The sequence below is a fragment of the Terrapene carolina genome, unplaced genomic scaffold, assembly GCF_002925995.2.
Source record: "Terrapene carolina triunguis isolate 2854851 unplaced genomic scaffold, T_m_triunguis-2.0 Scaffold192, whole genome shotgun sequence".
NCBI classification, from domain to species: domain Eukaryota; kingdom Metazoa; phylum Chordata; order Testudines; family Emydidae; genus Terrapene; species Terrapene triunguis.
Genome location: NW_020664543.1, coordinates 9,651,617 through 9,677,265, shown reverse-complemented (window position 1 = coordinate 9,677,265; position 25,649 = coordinate 9,651,617). Strand labels below are relative to the sequence as shown.

Sequence of the window (25,649 nt, the reverse complement as noted above, 5' to 3'; positions counted from 1 at the left end):
CCTCTGCCCCTCCAGCTACCTGCTTCCCCTCCTCTTTCCTGTGCCCCTCCAGTTGCTTGATTCCCCTCCTCTCTGCTGGGCCCCTCCATCTACCTCTTCCCCTCCTCTCTCCTGATGCCCCTCCCTCCCTCCAGCTGCCTCTTCCCCTCTCTCTCTCTCATTCCATCCCTCCCTCTCCCCCTTTCTAGGCCATTTCCGGTTGCCAGCCCGTCTCCTAGCAACCCTCATCAGCAGCCACCGCCCCCCCTGGGGCCTCAGCTCGGCTCCTTCCGCTTCCGCCGCTTCCCCGGCTCTTCCCCGGCCCCGCTGCTGCTACGGGCCCTCCCCCGACCCGACCCCCCCTCCAGGGCCGCGGCCGGAGACTCCTCCTGCTGCCAGCCCCTCCCGCCCACGGGTGAGACCCTCCCCTCAGGGGGACCTCGGGGTGAGACCCCGGGGCGCGAGCAGGGCCGGGGGGAGCTGGTGGGGCGGAAGCTACTTTGAGGGAGGGGAGTGTCCAGGGCTGGGGAGGGAGGAGGTTATAACAAGGTAGCTACCTAATCCCCCCCCCCCCAAGGTCATCGTCCCTGGGGGGAGGGGTAATTATCCTAGGCAGTGGGGGAAGGGTGGCGTTGGGGGGGAGGGAAAGAGAAGAGCTGGGGGGGGGTGGAGAGAAACCCCAAGAGAAGGAGGTTGTTGGGGGGTTGTTAGAGTGGGGGGGGGGGGGGAGGATAATAACCGGGCTTTTCCGGGGGGGGGGATTAAAGCTAGACTTGATGGACACGGAGGCTGGGGGGGGTAAATAGTTTAAAAGGGGGGGGTGTCGTAGATGTTAGACCAGTTCTTGGGCTAGGGGTACTACCTGAATTAAGAAGAGGAGAGGTTAATTATCAGACCCCCTTTTGTGGCGTGGGGGGAAGGGAGTTATTGGGAGAATAAGGCTATTTATATCAGGAAAAGTGAGGCTGATCGTTTGTCGGAGCAGGTGTCTCACAAGAAGGGTACGTTCTGATAGTAATTGGTATATCAGGCCGGAAGGGGAAAGAGAGGGTTTCGGGATAATACCAGGGTGGAAAGAAAAGCAGAGGTTAATTATCATGATAACAAGTGTAGGGTATCCAGTCTGATGAGTTGTGAGTCAGGCTTCGGGGGGAGGAAAGGGAGTATAATAATAATAATAGGGGGAAAGTTAAAGCCTACAATAAAGGATGGTTCCTAAACCCACCCACAGTATCCCTGAATTGGGAAGCGAGCCCCAAGTTAGCCCTACTTGTCTTGTTTAATTTGACCATTTAGACAGGGAAAGCTAAAATCCATAAGGGATGGAAGGGGAGGAAAACAGCGGTCCTCCCTCAGGAGTGTTTGCGGACTGGAGTTTGGCCTTTTGGACTCTGTGCTCAGTGATCCTGCCGGTAGTGATCACCTTGTGGTGCAGCTTCCAGCGATCCCGGAGGCAGGTGCTGAGGCGAGACATTTTCCGCCAGAGCAAGCACGACTGGCACTACACAGATCTCTTCGGCCAGCCCACCTATTGCTGTGTGTGTGCCCAACACATTCTTCAGGGAGCTTTTTGCAGCTGCTGTGGGCTGTGTGTCCACGAAGGGTGTCTCAAGAAGGCCGACCAACATTTCCTCTGCAAGGAGATTATGATGAGGAGTGATGGTGAACCCCACACCTCTATGGCACATCACTGGATCCGAGGCAACGTCCCGCTGTGCAGCTATTGTGTCGTATGCAAGCAGCAGTGTGGCACCCAGCCCAAGCTCTGTGACTACAGGTACAGCGAAGGAATGTGCTTGCATATGCAGGAAGTACAGTATCATGTCATTATTGTAATTGCTGTGGCAATATTTGGTCACCTTGCTGCTAAATGAAATGCTAGAATAGTTCAAGCAAGTTGTCCAGCATGAAGCTCTGTTAGAATTTCTCACAGAGCCTATCATCAATGAGACTGCTTATGATAAGGTGCTATTCAGCGTGAGTAAAGGTGGGAGAATGGAGTCATAAGTTGGGGGGTAAAGCATAGCTCACTGTCATCTATTTTATTATTATTTCTATTACTGTAGCACCTAAGGCCCCCAATCAAGAATTAAGGCTGTATTTTGCTAGATGTTGTACAGGCATGTAGTAAGACAGTCCCTGCCCCAGAGAGCTTACAACGTACGGCCTGCTCCTGCAACAATTTATAATTTGTTTAACTTTACACACTGTGAGTAGTCGTATTGACTTAAAGAGAATGACTCACAGTGCATGAAGTTAAGTAGGTGCAGAAATCTTTGCAGGATTGGAGCCTGGATTTATGACAAAACACAGTATAAATTAAACAAGTATAGGTGCAAATGGGGTTCAGTCCTCCTAAGACTATATTGCAGGGGTCAGCAACCTCTGGCACGCAGCTCGCCAGGGTAAGCACCCTGGTGGGCCGGGCCAGTTTATTTACCTGCCGCGTCCGCAGGTTCGGCCGATCGCGGCTCCCACTGGCTGCGGTTCGCCGTCCCAGGCCAATGGGGGTGGCGGGAAGCCGCGGCCAGCACATCCCTCAGCCCACACCGCTTCCCGCCGCCCCCATTGGCCCGGAGCGGCGAACCGCGGCCAATGGGAGCCGCGATCGGCCGATCCTGCAGATGCAGCAGGTAAACAAACTGGCCCGGCCCGCCAGGGTGCTTACCCTGGCGAGGAGCGTGCTAGAGGTTGCCGACCCCTGCTATATTGTAAGCTCCTTGTGGTAGGGACTCCCTTTTTGTTCTGTGTCTGTACAGCATCTAGAACAACGGAGTCCTGGTCCATGAGTAGGTCGCCTAGTGCTATTGTACAATACTACAAATAATAATAATAAGCAGAACTCCCCCTGAAAGTTAATGTGGAATTCTTAAAATGTCACCCATTAGCTTATGGTTACCTTATAATATAAATAACTTTTGATTTGATATTATAGATATCTCAGTACCTTGAAATTAGCTTTTGTTGATTTCAATGGGACTACTTGTAGAGTAAGGTACTAGTCAACCTGATGAATGTCATGGAGTTGGTTCTGTAAATATTATCCTCATGGACCAAGTTCTGTTTTCGGTTAATCCACTGTAACTCCATTGACTTCACTGGACATACTCTAGATTTACATCACTGTAACTGAGACATTATACTTTGGGATGGACAGGTGCCTGCTGCTTCATATTTACTCAGGTAGTTTTCAGGAGGCAAGCTAATTAGAAGAACCACCTTAGGAATCTTTTGCCAGGCTCTGAAGCTGTCCAGCAGCATGGACGAATAGTCAATATATTTCTATGTATAAAACGGCTATTCTTCTGCTGTCAAACTCTCATTCAGTCTTGGCAATCATTTATTTAATACTGGTTGCACTGTTGTGTGATTCATCTGCAGTTTACAATATAAATTGTATCGGTTTCCCATCTTTTCTTCCTGTCTCTTTTCCCTCCAGTTGAATTTTTGTGTTTCTCAAGTTTCATTTTCTTCCATGATTTCAGGAAATAATGTACAGTATTTATTTAAGATGTCTGCATAGTGCTATAATTAACTGTGCATGGTACTTTGTATAGAGAATGAGGACACAGCATTTTACTCCGAAGGGTTTACAATTTCAGTGACATACATACTGTGACATGGAGAGATTATAGCAAACGAGAGAAAGAGAGAGGGATACACAAAAAATAAGATTGAGGTTAATTGTCTTCCATGGTATGCATAATATTCTTTTATTTTTCTAAAAATAATTAGTGTGTTGGTATTAAGGAAATAGAGAGTCATTGTTGAAGGGATGGTAGCAAAAAGTTGAGCTGGAGATTTCAAATGGTCTCAAAATGAACAGTAGCCTTCAAAAACATATTTTGGCAGTCAGCTTGTATGATAAAGAAAATAGAGTGTTGATCCCAAGCAAAGTATGTACAGATCTGGCATATTTGTTCATTAGTAACTGCACTGTCTGAACTCTTTCAGCGTAAAACCTGCCCTAGCAGCAGATGGATATTCCTGGAGTACCTCCACTGTCTGTCTAGCTGTATGGCTGGACATTGCAATTGTCTTGCACATTGTCAGCAGCCGTGTGAGCTTCACACTGAAAGTTTGGGGTTCAGTACTTACTCTTAAATTAAATCTACTGTTACAGCTCAATTGTATTCTGAATTTTCCTAGGCACCTACTCTTAGATAATCTTTTCAGCAACTGCTAATTTCTGAAAAACCCATGACTGACTTCCCTCTATTGTTCAGTTAAATATCTTTGACCAGGACCGGCTCCAGGGTTTTTGCCACCCCAAGCAATTGCGATCGGCGGCACTCCAGCGGCAGCTCCACCGCGCCCCTCTCTTCTTCGGCGGCAGGTGCTTCCCTCTGAGAGGGACCCGCCGCCGAATTGCCGCGGAACAGCCCGACGTGCCACCCCTTCCCCTTGGCCGCCCCAAGCACCTGCTTGCTGGGCTGGTGCCTGGAGCCGGCCCTGTCTTTGACACAGATGAGAGTAGGTGCATACGATGGTAGAGAAAGTATAATTGTGTCTATAATGCTACAAAGGAATTACTTCTTTCCTCGATTGTACTTGCTACCTATTTTTACCCAGCTCTTATGTGACACCTTGTAAGCGAGTAGAGCTCCAGAAGAGCAAACAACTCTCTCATCTGTAAGGAGCCTCAAGTGTGTTTGATTGAGGGCAGGATTCATGGTCAGGAATGAAAAGAAATGGTCACCCATCGGGAATGTCAGTGTCCATGGTTATAAGAGCTGGATTAACGGAGGGACTCCAAAAATAGCTTCCACAGCTGCTTAAATCAGGTTTTTGGATGTGGTGAACCAGGATTAGCCTTCTGCAGAGGATGGCAATAGGTATTATAATATTTCCTCCTATATTGTCTCTCATCAGGACAGCTGTAGGAATAGGTTAAATTGCTGAGCAACTATGTGCTGTGGGATTTTTGTGCTACAGCTTTGCATAATGCTGTACAACTCTTAGAGTTTAGGATTTAAAGGGATGCTGTCAACTTTGAAAAATGACATTATTGACAAATTTATTATCTTCTTACTAACACTAAATTGTTAAATTAAAAAGCATTTTTGAAATTCAGTTTATTTTTTTACTATTTGAAATGTCTTTTTTCAGTTAATGAAAATTAATGGAGCTATTTACACTTTCACTTTCAGGTTTTCAATTCTGCAGTGTTTGTGTTGCCAGTTGTGCAAGGGAATATTTATTTGCTTATAGCAACTGTTTCTCTTGGAATTACAAAACCTGTTAATGTTTCCATTGGTTTTAAATTTTGTCAAAGCTCATTTTTACAAAATCCTAAATATCTGGCCAAACTTGAGTTGACAGTGACCTTTCAGTAGTGGATTTGAAGCACGTCTGTTTTCCTTAAACCTACAGAGAACTTGTTCAGTTTTGTTTTTGTAATGAGTTATGACTATGTAGTGTGTCTTGTAATATTTAATAGTAATCATTTTGCTATAAGTATACCTGGAGTATTTTTTTTTTAATGAGTGCACAAAAAAAATAGTTTTTTTCCTACTTGGTTAAAGCTATAAATATCTGCTCTGTTTTTAGATGGAAGTAAATATTGTTCCAGGATGCTGTTTTGTCAAGTTGTCCAAAGGTCTGAAACTTTTCTAGTTATATTTTGATATCTGCCTATTTGAGTCTATTCCCAGTTCCTTGGGAATGAACGTCTTGACTTTCTTCACACTCCATGCTGTCAATGCTCATGTATTCCAGCCCAAGACTGTGTGCACAGTGTAGTGTGCTGTCTACATTCACTTTTTTTAATATAGAAGTTAGGCAGTGAGAAGAAAGGCGTGAAGAGTTAATTGATAGCATGTCAGCAGTTTTTCTATATTTGCCTGTTCAGTTGTGCTGGCAGTAGCAACAGTAAACGCTAGTTTCAAAAAGTAAGATACAGCAGTATAAGTTGTGCTTTCCACCTATTAAATGTTTGTTATTGAAACAGGAATAAATGTCAGAAAAGCCCAGATCCATTTTCCTATGTGGTAACGATCCTCGGTTTTCTCTCCTTTATGTCACTGTGGGTTTGTAAGCCCAATAGAAGGGAGAAGAGAAGGAGTAGTTATTTGATCAGAAAATATGTATGGGGGCGGGGGGGAGAAACGACTTCATCTCAAGGCAGGTAGTAAATTATCTACTGACAGTTTATGCCAGTTTTGTCTATTTAGGGAATTGCATGTGATGTAGTTACTTGGACTTGATTATTATTATGAGCAATGTGATATTGAGAACCTTAAATACACTTGCCTCCTATCTTATATCATTATGAGAGAATATTTGTTTCATAGCCTACAAAGCTCTGTGTTAGAGTTCAAGAATGCATGACTTCTAAACATCACAGTTTAAGAAAAGTATTTGGTTTTCTAATGTATCATATGGGGACATTAGAAATGGAAACGACCTACTTGGCCAGCTAGTCCACATCTCTGTCAGTGTGGAACTCTTCTGTACAGTACATTTACTAGTGCTTTGTCCAGTCTAGTTTTAATGTGCCAAGCTACTTTGAGGAGGAGCTGGGTTTTCCTTACTATTCAGTCTGAGTTTTTTATTTTCTTAATTGCATCCCACTAATACTCTTTTTGTCTGTCTTGAAGATCAGGTCTAATAAGCTCCAATATATTTGAAGTTGTGGTCACTGCACGTAAAATCCAAGAGTACCCTCTAATAACTCATTTGTCCCATGGTTCCTACAAATCTGCTCTGAGTTTTTCTCAGACTTATCAGTTCTGTTGCTCTCTACCAATTTTAAAATTAATGGTTGTTTGTGAATTAAAAATTATGCTATAGTGTGCTGCAGTCTCATGCTGCATCTCCACAATCACCTTTATGGATTTTTCTCCATCATCTTCTGGTCTCTCATCTCTCTATTCATCTCTCTATATAACCATACAGAGAACATGAAAAGATGGGAGTTGTCCTACCAACTCTAAGAGGCTAATCTTGTCAAACTGTCTGTAATGGGCTATCCTGATTATCACTACAAAAGTTTTCTCTTAATTAATTAGCCTCTTAGCGTTTGGTATGTGTATATATATCTCCTTACTATATGTTCCATTCATCCATTCCGATGAAGTGGGCTGTAGCCCACGAAAGCTTATGCTCAAATAAATTTGTTAGTCTGTAAGTGCCACAAGTACTCCTGTTCCTTTTGTGGGGATAGATTCATCCACTGCTCCCGTCCTTGCTTGGCTTTGTCCTTTGCTTTCTAACCTTGCTATGTTTAGTTCCCTGTACTGATGGTAGTGTTCCACAGATGTCAAGGATCTTGGGGCAATAATCAAAAAGAATAAAAAGTAATTGCCACCTGGCCCATTACAACATTAAAAATATTGTATATAAATCACTCGGATTATGCATTTTAGAAACACAATTTTTTTCTAAATCTTTTTAACACTTAATCTATTTTACATGCTTTTTCAGTTGTTCCAGAATATTACTGTAGGGATTCAAAACCAAAAACGTGATTATATATCATTATTTTCTGAAGGATCTTTCCATACTCTAGGAGAAGCAGTTATGAAGTTTGATTGTACCAGGATTCTCCCAATAATCAGTCTGATGCCTGCTAGGGTGTCCCCTAGTTTGAGTAATAAAAATATAGTTTTAGACCATGTTTACTCTCTTCTGTTAATTCTCTAAGTAAAGGACAGCTAATTTTTCTGAATTAGACCCTGCACATTTCTAAGTGTGTAAGTGCTGTTGATAAAGTACCGTATTTTAAGGCAAGTTCTACAGTATTATTTTGTGATCCCATTGCATAACTTGTGCTGTATTAATATACTTTACTTTACAAAGTGTTTTTGCATAGCCCTATATAAGTAAACTCAACCTTTCAATCCAAACAGTTGGTTAGAAATCAAGTCAAACCACCATTTGGACTCTTTTTGTTTCTATTTTCAGGTGCGTTTGGTGTCAGCACACTGTACATGATGATTGCATGCAGAGTTCTTTAAAGAGCGAGAAGTGTCGTTTTGGAGAATTCAGAAACTTAATTATTCCACCATATTACTTATCCACCATTAATCAGATACGTAAGGATAAAAGAACTGATTATGGAAAGGTAACTTTATCGTTATTTTTATAATACATCATTCTAAATATTAAGTGCAATGACATGTTGGTGGTTATCCACTGAATAAGTGTTTGAATACGTAAATGCTCAGTGTGTTGATTTGAATTTATTAGTCATTTTATTAACATCCTGGTTGAGATTGAACAGATTTTTGCATTTAATTTTCTGAGGTGACACTGAGGCTATAGTACCTTGCTTTCTTAAACATCTTAACCACAACTGTTTAAATCCCATAATCATCTTTAGTCAAAAATTCCAAAAGTAATTTATGCTCAATTCCCTGTTATATGTTAGAGAATATTCATTAAATCTTTAGCAAAATCTGTAAACAGAGCCATTTAAAAGAAAACTGTTTCCATGCTCCAAGCCACTACTGTAGATATTGGAGAGAAATCCTATAAAGTCTTTTTTAAGGGATACCTGATAAGAATAAGCCTGTTAAAGAATAAACTTCCATTGTACCCAAAAATTAAATACTGTGAAAACAGACTGACTCTTCAAAGAGGTACAGCTGTCAAATAAAAATATTTTCTGTGTACCAAAATAGAGTGTATTGAATAATGCAGAGTGTCAACACTCGCAGTACCACCACGAGTTTCGTGATTGGGGGACTGTACCCTGGAAATTAATGACTCAAAAGATTTAGGGATCATAGTGAGCAAGCAACTCAACTCAACATGAACTCCCCAGAGCGATGCTGTGGCAAAAGGGCTAATGGGATCCTTGTATGTATAAACGGGAGTAGTGAATAAAAGAGGGGCAAGGTGAATTTATTTCTGCATATGCCATTGGTGAGGCTGATACGAGAACACTATGTACAGTTCCGGTGTTTACGGTTTAAAAAAGATGTTGGGGAAAACTGGAGAAAGTGCAGAATAGAGCTGCAAAAAAAAATGATTTAAGGGCTGACGAAAATGCCTGACAGTGAGAGACTTAAAGAGCTTAAACTAAACAGAGTAACAAAAAGAAGATAAGAAGTAACTTGACTAGTGTATAAGTACATTACAAGGAGAAAATACCTGTACAAAGGGCTATTCAATCTTGTGGAGAAAGACAGAACAAGAACTGGTGGCTGGAAGCTGTGCCAGACAAAAACGTGTGCCTTATTTTTACTTTGAATTTAACAGTGAGAACGATTTAACCATTGGAGCAAACTGCCAAGGAAAGTGGTGGATTCTCCATCTCTTGATGTCTTCAAATCAAAACTGGATGCCTTTCTGGAAGATAGGAATCAGTCAAATAGAAGTTAATGGGCTGGTTACAGGACTAACTGGGTGAAATTTAGTGGCCTATGATATACAGAAGATTAAACTATATGTTCTAATGGTCCCTTCTGGCCTTAAAATCTATGAATGATTTCAGACCAATTTTAGGGGGCTCTTGTGATAAAACACAAGCAGCTCAGAAATTTTACCTGAGGTGCCTGCACTTCCCCCTTCATCCTTTATAGGCTACTGTGCTGTTTATGCCACAGGCAGCCAACCCTGTATGCTCTGAGCAGGGCAGATTCCAGAACAGCAGAGCCGGCCCCGCTCCAAGCTTAGTAGTCTTAGCCTTGCTATCCCCACAGGCCCAGCGCAGGAAAGGAGAGTTATTGGATGTCGGAGCACAGAGCAAACTTCCTCCCTGCAGGTTGAAGACATGGGGCAGCTGCTGGATCTGGCCAGAGGGGAAGTTGGGGAAGTGGGGGCTTACAGGTTGGCAGGAGGTGAAGGGGAGAGCAGGCTATGGGAGCATGCTGGGGAATTGGGATGGCTGCAGGAGTGTGCCAGTAGGGAGCCTGGAGGACTGGGCAGCGAAGGTGAGGGGAAAGGGAGTTGGGGCCTGCATTATTGTGTATGATTCAAGGTTGAATTTTCAACCTGTAATTCTCACATGCAAATTAGGGTATTCACAGGGGAGGTCAAAATCAGAAGACAGACAAAAAGCAAGATTTTCTTCTCTTTTTATCTTTGGTTCAGACTCATGGGATTTGAACCCTTGAGGTTAGCAGTACTGAAAACATGAAGTCGATTTAGAGGGGAACTTGCATGTTTGTGTAAATTTGATAAAAGCTATTTGTAGATATGTTCAACTTTGCTGATAATTTTCTGTATATCCCTCTATTATGGAAATCATTTGTGTTTGAACAAAAGCATTATCTGTCCTAAACCATGTTTTGATCCTTCCATGAGAGTATAGTCCTGGGTTTAAGACCTCAAGGCTGCTATAGAGATGTGATTTCATTGTAAGATCCAGGTATAGAAGAGGGAGGGACTGTCTGAAAGCTCTTGTTACAAATGATGATTAGCAAAAGTGGCAACAAGAAACTATGAAAAAACACAAAAATGAAATGACTTTTAGTAGCTGTATTTTGATACTTTCAACTAAATCTTCATTGACTGGGAATGCTACTGGTTAAAATAAGTTGTAAAACTTATCACTTATTTGCAAAGGTTGCTTGTTTCTGTGCTCACTATAAAGAGGGAATTAGCAACTTTTTATTTAAAATTATGGAGTAATTCATTTTTCCTGTCTTTGTGTGAATGGGGAATGAAGTTGGAATTCAAAGCCTCTCATTCCGTTCAGGTTTGTCACATTTGTGTACATATGGAACTTTTTTCTTTCTGCAGTTGGCATCCTCCTATGGTAAACACTGGACCCCAATAATAATCCTGGCTAATACTCGTAGTGGAAACAACATGGGCGAAACATTGTTGGGCGAGCTTAAGATTCTCTTAAACCCAGTTCAGGTAATTGTGGGGAAAAGCCATAACTATGTAATAACCTAAAGACTCAATTAAGATCACCAGCATTTTGCTTGTATATGGACTACAGGATCTTTTTAAGCAGTTTGATACAAATCTCCAGCTAAGGAAACAGATTGGTGCAGTTCTCATTTGAAGAAAAATGGACACGAGGATTTTAGCACGGATCTGCAAATGCAACTTAAGGAAGGAACTTTTTTTTTTTTTTTTTTTTTTTTTTTTTAACAATGAGTTTGATAAGGAGCTAGGTGTCACCAAGATTTATAGAAGTTGAACTTGCAATAATTCCCTCACTGCTTTTATTTTCCATAAGTCTCCTATTCATTCAGGAAGGTATGAGGCTTTTAAGATAGGGAACAATTTAAAAAACACTTTAAATCATAAGTAAAATCATAACTCTTATTTTTTTTCTTTTCACTGTATGATGCGTTGTGCGACACCATCACGGGGTCACTCTGTCTGGTGCAACGGTCCTTAGTAGACTATATGGGTTTGATGTGATTCTTTTGAAACTTTTGAAATCCTAACTTTACTTGTGAAGATGGCAATACATCTGGCTATTTTTCTGTGTTGCTCTCTGTGTTGCCATTGTCCCTTAAACTCAACTGGGAAGGCACAGGATGCTCTGATGTAACATAGCTGTTCCTAGACTTCCTGACTACATCTTAATTCTCTTCCTCCAAAGTTCAAAGCAAGAGCCTTTAATGAGTTCTCCTAGTCTGAATTTAAGGTCTTTGTTTAAAAAAAATATCAATGCCAAGAGTAGTCTCAATGAATAAACTCTTTTACAAACTGAATTTTAAGTCTTTTTTTTTTTTAAACCATTTTTTATTTCATTACTTTTGGTTCTTGTAAAAGTGAAGGATTGACATTAATGGATTAAAAAAAATTATTTTGGGGCAAAATCCTACTTGCTTTGTTAATATGAATATTCACTGAAGTAACTACTCACATGACTCTGAGTAGGATTTGGTCGTTGGTATGATCATTTGCCAGTGTAGTTGACTGGAACTTATTATGATCAGTTTGCATCCTGATATATAAAAGTGAAGATGTTTTGATCTGTGAAGTAAACCCTGTGTTGTGTCTTAACTTAGACATTTTTATTTTCATTTGTTCATAGGTTTTTGATCTGAGCAAAATTTCACCTGCCAAAGCACTCCAGCTTTGTACCTTGCTGCCTTATAATTCTGCTAGGGTACTTGTTTGTGGTGGGGATGGCACAGTGGGCTGGGTCCTGGATGCAATTGATGAAATGAAGATAAAGGTATTGCGTTTGAATACCTTTGCATGTATTGTGGTGAAATAACTTTTGTAACTGGCCAAAGTGTAAGCCCTAATCTCTTATCTGGATATGGGTCATTCCTATCTTTCAGAGTAAACCTATTAAGAAAAGTATTTGTAAAGTAGCTTATGTACAATAAAGAGATACAGACGTTGAACATTTAATTTAGAAGCCATTCTGCTCACAGAGTGTAGCCTATTTTATGCATTCCTTTGTAATCTAAAGAGAAATTTAATTTGCTGTTAATAGACTCATTAATATAGTAAGGTTCTGCTCTGGCTGCTTATTTCTCACCAAAAGTATTCAGCTTCTAAAGCTACCAAAAATAATGGCACAATTGCAGATTGTGACTTTAGAAAGAGATTAAGGGACAGAAGTAGATAAATTATTAAATATTTGGTTTTCATTCTACCATTATTTACTGACAAGAAGTGAAGAAACTTTGTGTGTTTAGTATTGTTTCTAAATAGAACATCTTTTCAGTTTAAGAGGTATCAGCAAGAACTCCTGGGATGTCTAATTCAGTTGTCACCCTTTCTGCCTAGTATCCACACAGCTCCTTTTCTCTACAGAAAAAAGAAAACAAGTGGTAAAGTTCACAAAATTGGATAATAAAAAATTAATTCCCATTTCTCAATTTTCTGGAGCCAGTCAAAGTGAATGTTATATTTGTTAACTGATAATACTTTGTAAAGTACTGTACTGAAAGCTGCGACTGGGTCATGATGCATATCATCAACCTATGAACTCTTTTGAGAGAGACATATTTGCTTGTACAATGAAATACGTGGAGGAAAATGTCTTCTTAGCCCTGCAGAGCTAACATACTTAAGATGGTGTGAGCTGGATTCTAGGCCCTCTCATGCCTCCTTAGCCAAGTTCTTGACAAAATGTTATGCTCCTGAAAACCCATTACAGGCATTGGCAGTACATAGGTATTCCTCTGCGGGCTGGGCTGTAAAACCTTTATTACTGGTGGTAAGTGAAGGGAGAAAAGAGTCCGGCTTGACTCTCAGATCCCTGGTTGCAGGGCTGATAATAAGAAGAAACATCCTTTTTCTTATAAACATATATATCCTGATTAAACAACAGTAACCATGATGCCACTTTTTCAAATTACTTCTCACAGTTGAAAACTTAAATCTCACAACAGCTCTATGAACTAGGTAGGTAGACCAGCTTTACAGAGGGAAAGCTAAGGCAGTAAGGGAAAGGCAAGATATTTTCCAAAGGGGCTGCTCACTTGGGGATACGTTATTTTTGTGCATTTGATATTTGCCTAGTTTAAAAATTCAACCTTTCATAGTTTCTCGATCCCAAGTGCTTAGATTTGACATTTGCCATGCTTGCAGTACATGCTGTGCCACTCTGTAATAACCATTGAAGCAGCTTTTCTGTTAATGGTGTTCAGCTATTTCTGGGGATAATAGGGAGGGAGAGGACTCTAGAAAAGGAGATTCTAAAATGTACCATTTCTATGTCACAGGGACAAGAACGGTATATTCCACAAGTTGCAATCTTACCTCTCGGAACAGGTAATGACCTGTCTAATACGTTGGCTTGGGGTGCAGGTTATGCTGGAGAAGTCCCAGTGGAACAAATTTTACGAAATGTAATGGAGGCAGATGGAATCAAACTAGACAGGTAAGTAACACAGTACAAAGGTGAATCCCACAGCACCATGACTATTTTATCTATAAACTCCAGAAAGCATTACCAATCAACAGTAACACCCAGTGACCGCAGAGGTTTGGTAAGGAAACACAAACAAGGCACCAGCAGGTGCGCACAGGTGTAACTGCTCCTGTGGGAAACTAGGGGCTACTGGATGTCAGAGATGGAGGAGCCTCTGCTGAGCAGCTTCTCCAATGCTGAACCTTTAGATATTTAACCAAACCTCTGAATCTTCTGAGGAACATCCATCTTCTCATTATAATTTCTTACATTGCAGTTGTTGGTTTCTTATTGCAGTTTGAGTTCAGTGAGGGTAGTTCATCTTCTGTAACTTGGCTAAATAATAGTCTTTTGTTTTTCAGATGGAAGGTTCAGGTAACAAACAAAGGATACTACAATTTAAGAAAACAAAAGGTACAATTTCAAAATTGCTAAAATGTGGATCTTACCAGATGCTTGTGTGAACTGATTATTTTATTTCCTACTTGCATATGCTTTTTAAATAAAATAAAATAAACTGCCTGGCCTGAAGGTTGTAGAGTAATAATACCTCACTGATGGAGCACTTCTCGTCAGAAGATCTCAAAAAGCTTTACAAAGGAGGTCTGAATCATTCTTCCTATTTTGCCGATGGGGAAACTGAAGCACGGGGAGGTGAAATAATTCCCCCACAGTCACGCAACATGCCGGTGACAGAGCCAAGAATAAAACCATTTTCCTGTGTCCCAGTGCAGTGCTCTGTTCACTAGGCTTTTCTCTTCGGTTCACAGTACATTAGGAAAGTAGATGGACGCTTTTACGATAATGACATTGGAGCATTGAAAACAATGAACTGCTTTGTTAATTGGCTGCCACAGAAGTGAAGCTGTCATGCAAGTTTACAGCGGTGCTGAGAACACTATTCTTACTACATGACAATCTTATAATTCACAATAAACAAGAATAATAAAATAGGAAATGTGAGGAGGATTGCAAATCATGTGTTTCCACTCTGGAAAGTTTCAGGGAAAAAGATATAACCATTTGGTACATGAAAAAGATAAGTAACTTGCCTGTAAAGTGAATAATTATTTGAAAGAGTGATCTAATCTCACATCAGTTTTACACTTTTGGGACTGACGTCAGTAGAGTTACCCCCTAATTCTCATCAGTGTGAGAGAAGAATCAGGCCCTACTCTCCAGGGAGCAGAGGGGCTTGGAATAGTATTTGAGGGAGTTGGTATCTGACTTGTTACAGGGTTAGTTGAAATTCCAAGGTATAAAGAACTGTATATATCTATATTTGCATATTGTAATTAAGTAGCAGCGTCAGCTGGAAAATATTGGGATCCACAGAAAGAAATGCAGGATTTACAGTTTCTTTACTAGATTGCTACATGTTTTGCTTGCAGACCTGGCATTAAGAACCTTTATCTTATTTTTAGGGCTGTCAAGCGATTAAAAAAATTATTCGCATGATTAATTGCACTGTTAATAATAGAATACTATTTATTTAAATATTTTTGGATGTTTTCTACATTTTCAAATATATTGTTTTCAATTATAACACAGAATACAAAGTGTACAGTGCTCACTTTTTTTTTATTACAAATATTTGCACTGTAAAAAACAAAAAAGTGGTTTTCAATTCACCTAATACAAGTACTGTAGTGCAATCTCTTTATCATGAAAGTTGAACTTAAAAATGTAGAATTATGTAAAAAAAAAAAAAAAAAAAACTGCATTCAAAAATAAAACAATGTAAAACTTTAGAACCTACAAGTCCACTCAGTCCTATTTCTTGTTCAGCCATTCACTCAGACAAACAAGTTTGTGTACATTTGCAGGAGATAATGCTGCCCGCTTCTTGTTCACAATGTCACCCGAAAGTGAGAACAGGTGTTCTCATGGCACTGTTGTAGCCGGCGTCGCAAGATATTTACATGCCAGATGCGCTAAAGATTCATATGTCCCTTCATGCTTCAGTCACCATGCCAGAAGACGTGCGTCCATGCTGATGACGGGTTCTGCTAGATAACAATCTAAAGCAGTGCGGACCAACCCATGTTCTTTTTCATCATGTGAGTCAGATGCCACCAGCAGAAGTTGATTTTCTTTATTGGTGGTTCAGGTTCTATAGTTTCCACATCGGAGTGTTGCTCTTTTAAGACTTCTGAAAGCATGCTACACACCTCATCCCTCTCAGATTTTGGAAGGCACTTCAGATTCTTAAACCTTGGGTCAAGTGCTGTAGCCATCTTTAGAAATCTCACATTGGTACTTTATTTGCGTTTTGTCAGATCTGCAGCAAAAGTGTTCTTAGAAAAAATGTCATGTGCTGAATAATCATCTGACACTACTATAACATGAAATATATGGCAGAATGCGGGTAAAACACAGAGCCGGAGACATACAATGCTCCACCAAAGAGTTCATTCACAAATTTAATTAATGCATTATTTTTTTTAACAAGCATCATCAGCATGGAAGCATGTCCTCTGGAATGGTGACCGAAGCATGAAGGGGTATATGAATGTTTAGCATATCTGGCACGTAAATACCTTGCAAAGCTGGCAACAAAAGTCCCATGCGAATGCCTGTTCTCACTTTCTGGTGACATAAATAAGAAGTGGGCAGCATTATCTCCCGTAAATGTAAACAAACTTGTTTGTCTGAGCGATTGGCTGAACAAGAAGTAGGACTGAGTGGACTTGTAGGCTCTAAAGTTTTGCATTATTTTGTTTTTGAGTGCAGTTATGTAACCAAAAAAACAACATTTGTAAGTTGCACTTTTACACAATAAAGAGATTGCACTACAGTACTTGTCTGAGGTGAATTGAAAAATACTGTTTCTTTTGTTTACAAATATTTGCACTGTAAAAATGAAAATCAAAAATAATAATATAGAGTGAGCAGCGTACACTTTGCATTCTGTGTTGTAATTGAAATCAATATATTTGAAAATGGAGAAAAACATCCAAAAATATTTAATAAATTTCAGTTGGTATTCTATTGTTTAACAGTGCGATTAAAACTGTGATTAATTGCGATTAATTTTTTTGAGTTAATCAAGTGAGTTAACTGTGATTAATCAACAGCCCTACTTATTTTTAAAAATGCCACAGTGAGCACTTAAAGTGCCAAAAGAAGCATTTTTAAAAAAAGGATACTATGAAAGTGGTCATAGGACTTTCTTTCTCTTTGAGGAAGTCAAAGGGTAGCTGAGAAGTGTGTGCAAAACTCCATGAATCCAACAATAATTTTTAAGTGGTGGCAGTGTATTGATAAGTGCAAAGAGTCAGTGAAAGTCTTTTTGACGATTTTAATTTCAGAGGACCAAATTCTGTTCTGTAACGTGGGTGCTTCTCCCACCCTTGGGTAATTCTCATCGAAGCACCTGTATAACTGAGAGCCTTTAATCATTTTATATTCGCTAAGAACTGGTTATCTGCTACTTCAGATTACACATGTGTAACTTTCAATTTGCATATTGCTAGGATTTTGTTTTCATGTCTCCATAATTTTAACTAGAGCTGTTGTCCCGCAGGTGTTCACAATGAACAACTATTTTTCTATAGGACCTGATGCTCTCATGGCTCTCAACTTTCATGCGCATCGTGAGAAGTCTCCCTCACTGTTTTCCAGCAGAATTATTAATAAGGTGTGATTGATAAAATAGCATTTCCCACTTCTTGCCAAAGATACTGAGAATTGCCACCCTTTAATCAAAAGACTGCAAATAGCCTCCATTAATTCATGCAAGTATTTAAGTATCAGCTGTTTTGTGTAACAGTCTGAGACCAACTTGGATTTTTTTTACATTTAATAGCAATCAAGCAAAACATTTTTCTGCATCTTAATCTAAGGTCGTATTTTACTAGTGTCTAGTTTATTCTAATGTGTATTTCCATTTTGTTGTTGTTGCTCAATATCAGTTATGCTTTCTAGTAATATGGCAAAATTCTCTTTGACTTCCGTGGAAACAGCTCAGGTCACTGATTTGTTGCAGTTGTAACTACCACTGTTGGAGCCACGTCCAACCTTGGAAACTGCCATTAGGGCCCTGTTTTCCCTTATGTGAAATTTTTCCTACATAGGGAAAAAGAAACTCTTCTAGTTTAGCTCCTGGAGTTTCATCTTCATTGTTCCATTGTGCATTCAGGGTTTATCTCCCTGGGTCAGGAAGTTCATTCTCCTTCAGCAGTACATGTCTTGAGATGCACAGGGATCTTGGTCAATTGTCTCCACGCAGCTGTTCTGCTGGCCCACCACCATGCTGCTATTGGCTTACTTACCACTCCATATTTTTAGGTTGTACAGTAGTGGCTGAGAATATGGACTCTAGTACCAGCAATGGAACATGCTTCTTAGCGCTATCTCTTCCCACCCCAGTTTTAGAAGAGGTTCAGTCCTAGAGCTCTTGTAGAGGAGCTTCCATGGGGAGCTTATGGTGGGTCAGGTGCATTTGCAGCCAGGTTCCAACTGTTTGGGTTGCTCTCCCCTTCTGGAAGCAGAGGGAAAGACTCTTATTCTTAATTACCTGCAAAGCAGTCTGAAGTATGTTTATCTCTGTAGAGCTTCTCAGTCATTTGGAAACTTAATGGACTGGAGCAATGGCACTGCCTAACTCTATTTAAAAGTGTAGTACGGATTTTATTTTAAAAGGAAAAACTCTTACTTGCACTAGGTAGTAATGAGTGGGTCGTCCTCTTCCTGAAAACTTAAAAGCAAAGAGGATACACAAATATCTCATGTTACATAAGAATTTCAGATTGAGCTCTTATAACCGTAATTAAATTATCTTTGTCTTTCTCTCTGTTTCTGATACTGATTTTTCTTTAACTTTTTGTAGGCTGTTTATTTTTTCTATGGAACCAAAGATTGTTTAGTACAGGAATGTAAAGATCTTAACAAAAAAATTGAGGTAAGGTATCTTGTGTTCTCTCGCTAACTCACTTTTTTCCCTGGGGAACATACATCTCTCTCCCTCAAGAAAGCAGGATCTTAAATGGAAATGATCTAGTAGTTTTTATAAATAAAAAAGTCTAAGCAACACCTAAGTCTAAGTTTCCACTAGATACAATCAAAGAGACCTTTTAAAGCATACCTGTATATTGCTTACCTTTTGATATAATAGCAAAATTAACTTGTATAGTCCCTCTGCACTGGAGCAAGTTTCACCTATACATTGGGATTTTAGCTACAGCAGGGGCTCGATCCAAAGTACTACAGTACGTCCTGATCCTAAGCCCATTGAAGATTCCCATTTACATTTATGGACTTTGGATCAAGCCCCTGCTGTAGCTAAAATCCCAATGTATAGGTGAAACTTGCTCCAGTGCAGAGGGACTATACAAGTCTGAGTCACAAACCCTTGCAACTGTAATGTGCTAGTTAATAATAGAAATGGGGGGTGTAGGATACGGTACCATATTATGAAGTCAAAAATATTATTTCTTAATATGTTCATATTTATTTTATAAATAACACACATGCTGATCATATCGGACCAGTTCACATTGACTTCAGTGGGATGCCCACCCTAATGCATGAAGAGAAGTGGCACATGCCCAAGTGCAGAATTTGGCCCACAGTAACTTACTAACAATCTGTTGTGTATCTGTAAAGCTAGAGTTGGATGGTGAGAGAATCGATCTGCCGAATTTGGAAGGTATCATCGTCCTGAATATTGGATACTGGGGAGGTGGCTGTAGATTATGGGAAGGAATGGGTGATGAGCCTTATCCCCTGGCAAGGTATGTAGTGCATCAATGGTTCTAATATATACTTTTTTATTACAGTGTAAGGGCCAATGGGCTTAAGTAAGCAGTCCCATTAATAAGAGGGATTGCTCACATGAATAGGTGCTGCAGAACTGGGCCATAAGATTTTATAGAATTCATTGAATGTGTTATGCAGCAGAAGGCAAACAGATAGATAGATTTAAGCTTATGTACTGTATCAGTCACTTTCATAATAGTTTTATCTATTAATACAAAGACTATATAAAGTTTTTTTATACAGTTATTTCAGTGGTGTTCACAGCTACTTTGATAATAAATGTCTCCTTTTCTAAAATTTAGGTATGATGATGGATTGCTGGAAGTTGCTGGAGTTTATGGCTCTTTCCACTGTGCACAGATTCAGGTGAAATTAGCAAATCCTGTTCGACTAGGACAGGCCCACACTGTGAGGGTACGTAGCATTTATAATTACCTTTACCCAAGTTTTTCAGTGAATGTGTCATCTTAGGCACTCAGCTGCTGACCACGTCTTTGTTTTTAAAAGCTGCAGTTTGTCAGGGAGTCTGGTGTTCATCTTTCTTGGAAAAGTTAATTGCCACTTAAATTGCACCCCCATAACTCAATTATGGACACCCTATTCTTGTGTGTAACTAACAATATACTAAGATTCTCTACTAGGAGGCTAAAATCTTGCTATATCAGTACGTAGGCAGTAGTTGTAAATGAAATATCTTTGACTGGAGTGAACTGTTATGATTCCATATATGCTCTTTTATTTAATACCAGCTGATTCTGAAGAATTCAAAGATGCCAATGCAGGTGGATGGAGAGCCATGGGCACAGGGACCCTGCACTGTTACCATAACTCATAAGACACATGCACTGATGTTATATCACTCGGGTGAACAAACGGATGATGATGCTTCCAGCATGTCTGAGCAGGAACACACAAGGGAACAGACGGATGAAGAAATATAGGTTTTGAAGAATTTTACATAATATATTAATCAATTCTCATTAAAAAACTTAGTTAAATATATATTAAATGTTCTATCTCAATAACTATACCTTTATGCAGTAAGGTGTAGACTTGTGAGTGGCATAGGGGTTAAAAAAAAAAAAAAAAAAAGCCATGCTTTCAAGTATTAATGGAAAAACTTCCAGGCTAACCTTTAGCAAAACACTTAGGTGTATACTATCAAAATGAAAATCTCACCATAACTTAAACTGATTTTTCTTAAGGCTAAATGTTTAATATGTCTTGAGAATACTATTTTCTCTTTTAAATAAGCAGTATGTCTTACTCAGTTCAATAATATACTGTGAGGTGCACATAACAGAAATATCGAAATGTGACTTTGGGTAGCACAACCATCTTTTAAGACCTATATAACAAGATTGTTTCTTTTGATGACAATTGGCAACACTTTAAAAATTGTTACAGATAACAGATCTTCTCTGATGATGATCTGAAAATAGCAACATGGCAAGTCAGTCTGTGCCACCACATTGATCGTATATACGTATATGATCTGATTCAGTAAAAATGTATTATCTGCTAAAACAGATGGAGAACATATGTAAATTTTGCTTCCTGACTAGGTCATGCAAGGTGAATGATAGCTCTGCGGGATTTAGAACTTTATCTCCCATTTAAATGTGTGACCACAAAAGAGCATTATTACAAACAATGATATGAAAATTCTGAATAGATGTAACAGTAGATATAAACATCCTGTTTAGGTAACCATCAAGATTTCTCAAGGTAAATATTGACCTAGTTGAAGCTTCTCAGGTTTAAAACTTCATGGTCGCTTCAGCAGAAATAAATATTTGCTCCTTAGTTATTTTACGAGCGAGTAACTTAACCTACAAAGCCAAAAGCTTGAAGCTAAGGAGTAAACCTGTCACTAATCAATCCAATTGAGCTCATGTACTGCAAATGATCTCCAAACAGTAACTGAACTTATAGTGGATGTGTGCTGCATACGTTAAGCCCAGTGACAAGTTAAGGAAAGAGTCTTGCTCTAAACACTGAATGTTCTTACCTCTTTTGTCATTTTAAGCCAGCGCCCTCAAATAACTTTCCTTTTGTTTTCTGTATGCTAGTTTAAAGGGACACGGTCAAGTAGGGTAGGCCATATATCTAGGTTTTGTAAACCAAATGCAATTGTTTTACAAAATCTAAAAAAAAGTTTCCATGGATTACCTAATGTTAATGAAAACATTTTTTAAACAATTTATTTAAGCATTTTTGTACAGGTTTATGGAAATCAAACACAACAGCACTATATCAGTGCATGAGAGACCAGGAAGTTAAACAGACCCTTTCTGGTTTAAATTTTCCATGCTGAGTGAAAAGCAAAAAGCAAGCATAGTTTATATGGTAAAAAGTTAATTACATTTTTGAAACTCTTCCATTTTTAATAATCTTTCAAGATAAAAATGTTTTAACTTGACAGTGTCCCTTTTTAAAAGTTTACATGCTAGATTCTAAATACTACTGACATTAGTAAATTCATAATTAGACAGATTTGCAAGGTGTTTATTATATATGTGATTAGAAAGTAATTAATTGTAAATGTTGACAAAAAATGTAAATTTTATACTTGGTAGCCTTATAGACCTTCTTTGAATTTATAATTTATCATGTAAATACATTGCGATTTGAGTCATAAAAGTCGACATAAAAAGTAAATTAAAAATACCCAAGTAGATATACCATGTTATAGATAGATCCATTAGTTAAAACTGATTTAGGTTATACTAGCTTAAAAATCATTTTAAACTGGTAAGCCTCTATTTTATTTATTTATATTTGAATAACTTATTCTTAAAAATATTTATTTAAGTATTATGCTCTTATCCTTGTGTACTAATGTTTACAGACAAGTTATAAAGCTCTGGAAAAACTGGGTATGTATTTGGAATGCAGATAGGTTAGAAAGACAATGACAGGATTTCTTTATCAAACTGTGTTGGGAAGAGTCATCTAAAGTTTATCTGGAAATTTTCAAGATATATTTCAATACTCATAGGATCAAAAACTGTCCAGAATTTTGAAAGTTTGAACCCCCACCCTACCCTTAAATCAAAACTTACAAAATGTTTTTTTCCTGGTCCTGAGGAGACGATAGATTGAAAATCCATCCCTCTAGATGGATACCAGGGACCGGATTGCTGCCTTCCTAAACTGTGTCAGGGAGATCTCAGGGACCTGCGCTTGTCCATGGACCGGTCGTTGAAACACTGCTCTAGATAACAGCACAGTTGATGAGAACAGGCTGTCTCCCAATTTGTTTTGTTCTTGGTTGGAGGAAGGAAACAGGTACAGCACCACAGACAACGGGGTATTGGCCAGGGGGTACTGTATGCAGACAAGCTGGATCCTTCCACTCAGGGCCGGCTCCAGGCACCAGCATTCCAAGCAGGTGCTTGGGGCGGCAATCTGCAAGGGGCGGCAGTCAGTGTGTTTTTGCCGCCTCAAGCAGCGCGCCGAATTGCTGCCGCGGACAGCGGGGGCAGTCCATGCGCCGTTAGGGTGGCACGCGCGTTTCCGCAGCGGCGGCAATTCGACTGCAGCTTCTATGTTCAGCTGCCCGCGGCGGCAATTCAGCCGCCACCGCGGAAACGCGCGTGCCGCCCTACATGGCACATTGACTGCCCCCGCCGTCTGCGGCGGCAATACGGCGCGCTGCTTGGGGCGGCAAAAACAGTAGAGCCGGCCCTGCTTCCACTGACTGCAACTCACTGAGCACTTCTCAGGATCTGGTGCCAAATGGGTGAAATACTCTCTGGGCAGTACAAATCCATGAATAGCTTTGTAATACAGGAGGAGAATGGGCAGTGAAGGTAACACTTCATCTAACACCTACTTGGTAATTTTGGAGAGCTGCTTTCTGAGGATGGCCCTAATTGTCTCAGCCAGATCATCGCTCTTTGCATGCTGATGGGAGGAGAATTATGCTGCATGTAGGAGTGATTAGAAGTGAATGTCTGAATAGTCGAGGGCATTTGATGGGTAACAAATTTAGATGGTGTATGCTTGGAAAGCCTTTCAGAAAATTCTATTTGAGGGCGATAGACGATTGTTCTCGCTATAAATTTTTATCTCCAAGTCAGATATGCCATACCCACTTTTCCTGCAATTGTCTCTAGTTGTCCACAGGTCAGAGGACTTTTTAAAAACAAATGTTAAGGCTAGAATTTAAATATGTCAAGTGATCACAGGAATCTTGCAATTCCCAACTTACCACCCTGTGGTTTTTTGAGGATTTTTTTTTTAAACTTCTCTTGCTCGACTGTTTTATTTTAATCAAAACTTTTCAGTTCATCACAAATTTAGAGTCAGATTCTGTTGTGAATTTCTCCCTGTGCAGCCACTTTAGTCTGCAGAAGTTATAAGACATTATCATTTGCCTCCCCACATCTAATTTGCATATAAATTAAATAAAGATACTTTTCAGTTTTAATGGTAGTTGCTCATGTGCTGTTGTATATTTATCATGGCTGTGAATCTGATGAAATTCACATTTTAAAAAAAATAGATGATAGAAAACATGAAGCACCTGATACAGTTTTGTCTATTGATTATCCTATTTTTTAATTAAAAATAGGCTTTGACAATTGGAAACATAAAAATATTGCAATATATTAGTTACTCAGAAGAGGGTGCTCTGCTATTGAAATTCATGCCCTACTCTAAGAAAAGCCACACAGCATTTAAGGATGACGTAAATTATGAATACATTTAATTTCTCAGAGGCTTCTCATAAGCATATTAATTTGAATAAAATGTACAGCTGTAGAAATATTGAGCTATTAATTTAGCAAGCATTCAAAATATTCATTCACAAAGCTGTGTAATTCTAGGCTACATTGAGATTTTATTGCAGCATATGCTAGTGTACCTAAAGATCGGTCAGTGCTTCTGTTATAAATCCTTTTCCTGGGTTTATAAGCTACAGGTTGAAATGTTTTTGGTGGGCTTAAACTTGCACACAAAACCTAGATATGGAGTGAACTTTTTTTCTCCCCTCACAACCTCCTTACTTATTAACTTTCACAATTTGTATAAAATATATATATTTATCTTTTCCTTAGAGTAGTTCACAGGTCAGAGTAAAAGTTTATTGGTTTTTGGACACACTTCTGTATTCTTGGGTCTTCTGCAACTTGTTTGTTTTTTTAAAAGCAATGTTCCCAATCCATAAGGTGGGCCCTACACCCTTTCTGTTTTTCCCCTTGAAATAAAATAGTTGAGGTCTGACAGTAGTTGCCATTCATGTTTATCTTTTTTATAAGAAATTGTGCTACTTATTGGCTATGATCGATTTATAACCCAATGCGTACTGGTGGTCATGTGTTTACAGCATACCTCAGCATAGCGCCAAAACTATCACAATGGGTAAATAGTCCAAATTCTCCTTTCCAATGCACCGATGAGGCTCCCATTTTAAATGGATGCACCTAACTTTAAATCTCACGTGTGTTTGGAACATTTTTGTAATCTGCTGATTGTTCTGGATTGCATTCACTTCAGCTGGAGTAGTGGGTGCTAACACCTTTGAAAACCAGGCCCCTACTAATTTTTCCCTGTTTGGGCCTATTTACATTCTAGAATTCTACCATATAAACACAATCGAGAGAACCTGATTTTGATAACAGGATGAAGAAAGCCATGATTTAGCAGTCATAGACAGGGCAAATCTTATTCAGCACCATGTTCCTGGTCCAAGCAAAATCTAATCCCAGTTAGATGACGTGGTGATGATGATGAATTAGATTTGGCTGGTCTCCACTAACCATACAGTCAGTATTATGTTGGCTAACTAGCAACAAGGGACAAAAGAATATTTGTAATTGCAAAACGTGCTTGAAAAACTACTAAAATTGACCGGAGCATTCGGGCAGTTGTCATGCTAGAAACTTCCTTCTAATTCACTTTTTGTAATTGACTTGTTTTTAAGTTTTTGGTATCCTTGTAAGTTGGAGCCATTCTGAGGTCAGTGCACAGTTCTGTGCTTCTATTTCGATTGCATTTCAGTCAGATATTTTTCCCTGTGTATATAGACTTGTATCCTGTGGGCCGCTTTTTTTTTTTTTTTTTTTTTTTTTTTTTTTTTTTTTTTTTTTTTTTTGTTTTTTTTTTTTTTTTTTTTTTT

General features: G+C 39.2%; 1 protein-coding gene across 1 annotated transcript; it reads left to right on the top strand.

Annotated features, from left to right (window-relative positions):
• The first annotated feature begins 1,140 nt into the window (after positions 1-1,140).
• Positions 1,141-22,275, top strand: DGKE (diacylglycerol kinase epsilon). The gene is made up of 11 exons (XM_026654490.2): positions 1,141-1,756; positions 7,885-8,044; positions 10,669-10,788; positions 11,927-12,070; positions 13,575-13,732; positions 14,125-14,176; positions 17,289-17,402; positions 18,594-18,665; positions 19,370-19,497; positions 19,825-19,936; positions 20,272-22,275. The coding sequence occupies exons 1-11, from the start codon at positions 1,302-1,304 to the stop codon at positions 20,461-20,463; spliced, it is 1,707 nt and encodes a 568-aa protein (XP_026510275.1). The 5' UTR covers positions 1,141-1,301; the 3' UTR covers positions 20,464-22,275.
• The last annotated feature ends 3,374 nt before the right edge of the window (positions 22,276-25,649 follow it).

Bases quoted from the DNA above. Each gene is read 5' to 3' on its own strand.
- DGKE (XM_026654490.2), top strand. From the start codon at position 1,302: ATGGAAGGGGAGGAAAACAGCGGTCCTCCCTCAGGAGTGTTTGCGGAC. The intron at 12,071-13,574 runs GTATTGCGTTTG...TCTATGTCACAG, and splicing joins TTGATGAAATGAAGATAAAG to GGACAAGAACGGTATATTCC. The intron at 18,666-19,369 runs GTAAGGTATCTT...GTATCTGTAAAG, and splicing joins ATCTTAACAAAAAAATTGAG to CTAGAGTTGGATGGTGAGAG.